The 1,291-nt window shown below is 39.6% G+C and overlaps 1 protein-coding gene across 1 annotated transcript in view; it reads right to left on the bottom strand.

Moving 5' to 3' along the window:
• LOC118429131 (aconitate hydratase, mitochondrial-like) overlaps nucleotides 1-1,291 on the bottom strand; it is a gene marked incomplete in the record, with an annotated part of 14,217 nt that overhangs the window by 10,051 nt on the left and 2,875 nt on the right. The window contains 3 exon segments of the mRNA XM_035839536.1: nucleotides 103-183; nucleotides 326-364; nucleotides 506-577. Coding sequence (XP_035695429.1) covers nucleotides 103-183; nucleotides 326-364; nucleotides 506-577 — 192 coding nt within the window.

Below are 1,291 nucleotides of genomic sequence, written 5' to 3'. Positions count from 1 at the left end.
GAAGGAATGAAGCGGAAAAAAGAAGGGAAGAAATGAAGGGGAAGGAAGGATTTCTTAATTCTCTCTGGTGTCAATGGTATTGGTTATAGGCCTTTGACTTACCTTGGCACGAGTGAGATCTTTGTCCCCTCCAATCTGAGCCTCGATCAAGTGGTCACAGTGGATGGTTGAAGGGACAGCAACCTAACACACACATGGAAAGAACCACACATTTTATGTAATTTTACAACTACCACTATGCATATACCAAAAAACAAGAAAATAGCACAAGAAGAAATAGGCTTGTTCCAAAAACTTTTGAAAGCTGGCATATGTAAGTTCATACCTTTGGTAACCCACTTGAGATGAATTGCAGCATAGCCATCTGTAAAGTAATAATCACATACATTAACACAACTGAAAGACAAAATCTCCAACATACATACCTGCAAGTATAGGTACAGTAAAAAAGTTATTAATAACAATAATTGCTAGTCTAACATTCCTATAACAAGATGTGGGGTACCTGGGCAGTGGCATCTTGCATGGCTACTCTGTCAGGCCGCAGCTTCAGGTAGGATACACCTCTTTCAATGTCCTGCCATGGAAAGACAAAACACAGTTTACACTCATTAGTGCCACCTATCAACTCTTCCAGGAACTGCAGGGTAGGAAACATGAAAGGAGCCATGTATGCCTCTTAATTTTTAGAGCATGTCATAAACAAAAGCCTGTGAAAAACAAATGACACTATAAATTTTAATTGGTGCTAATTTCGTTCAATAGGTTATAATGCAATGTGGTATTATTGTTGTTGTTGTTGTTGTTTGTGCACTCTCACCTCTCAAATAAACGTACCGGTACGTTTATTTTTTTCCGCCTCAAAATCCACCCGGTACGTCCTTATTTTAGACGGTACGTTTATTTTTTTTTCAAATTGGGGCTTTCTTTACTAACCAGGGACCCCCAAAATATTGAAAGTTTGGTATTTTCTGCCCATATTTCCGCTGTATTTTTGCTTAATATTCACTATTTTTCGGACGAGGCATCGCGGATTTCCCTGCCGCTAGCGCTATGACCCAAACATAACTAGGGATGCGTACCGGTACGCAGGACCAGTTCTGGACTTCCAAAAACGTTTCGGTTCAGGTCCAAAAATACCGGAACACAAGTGATTCGGCACTGGACTCGTAAAAAAATATATCCTTTTCGTTTTAGACCATCTTTAACCTTCCAAAAATCTTAAAATGTTGCAAATCTTGAAATGTTGCGCTGAACAAAGACGAAAACATCGAGGTCACATGCTACACAC

This window comes from Branchiostoma floridae, chromosome 13 (assembly GCF_000003815.2).
Source record: "Branchiostoma floridae strain S238N-H82 chromosome 13, Bfl_VNyyK, whole genome shotgun sequence".
Taxonomy (NCBI): domain Eukaryota; kingdom Metazoa; phylum Chordata; class Leptocardii; order Amphioxiformes; family Branchiostomatidae; genus Branchiostoma; species Branchiostoma floridae.
Note: the sequence above shows the minus strand (reverse complement) of the source record. Positions and strands in the feature narration are given on the sequence as shown.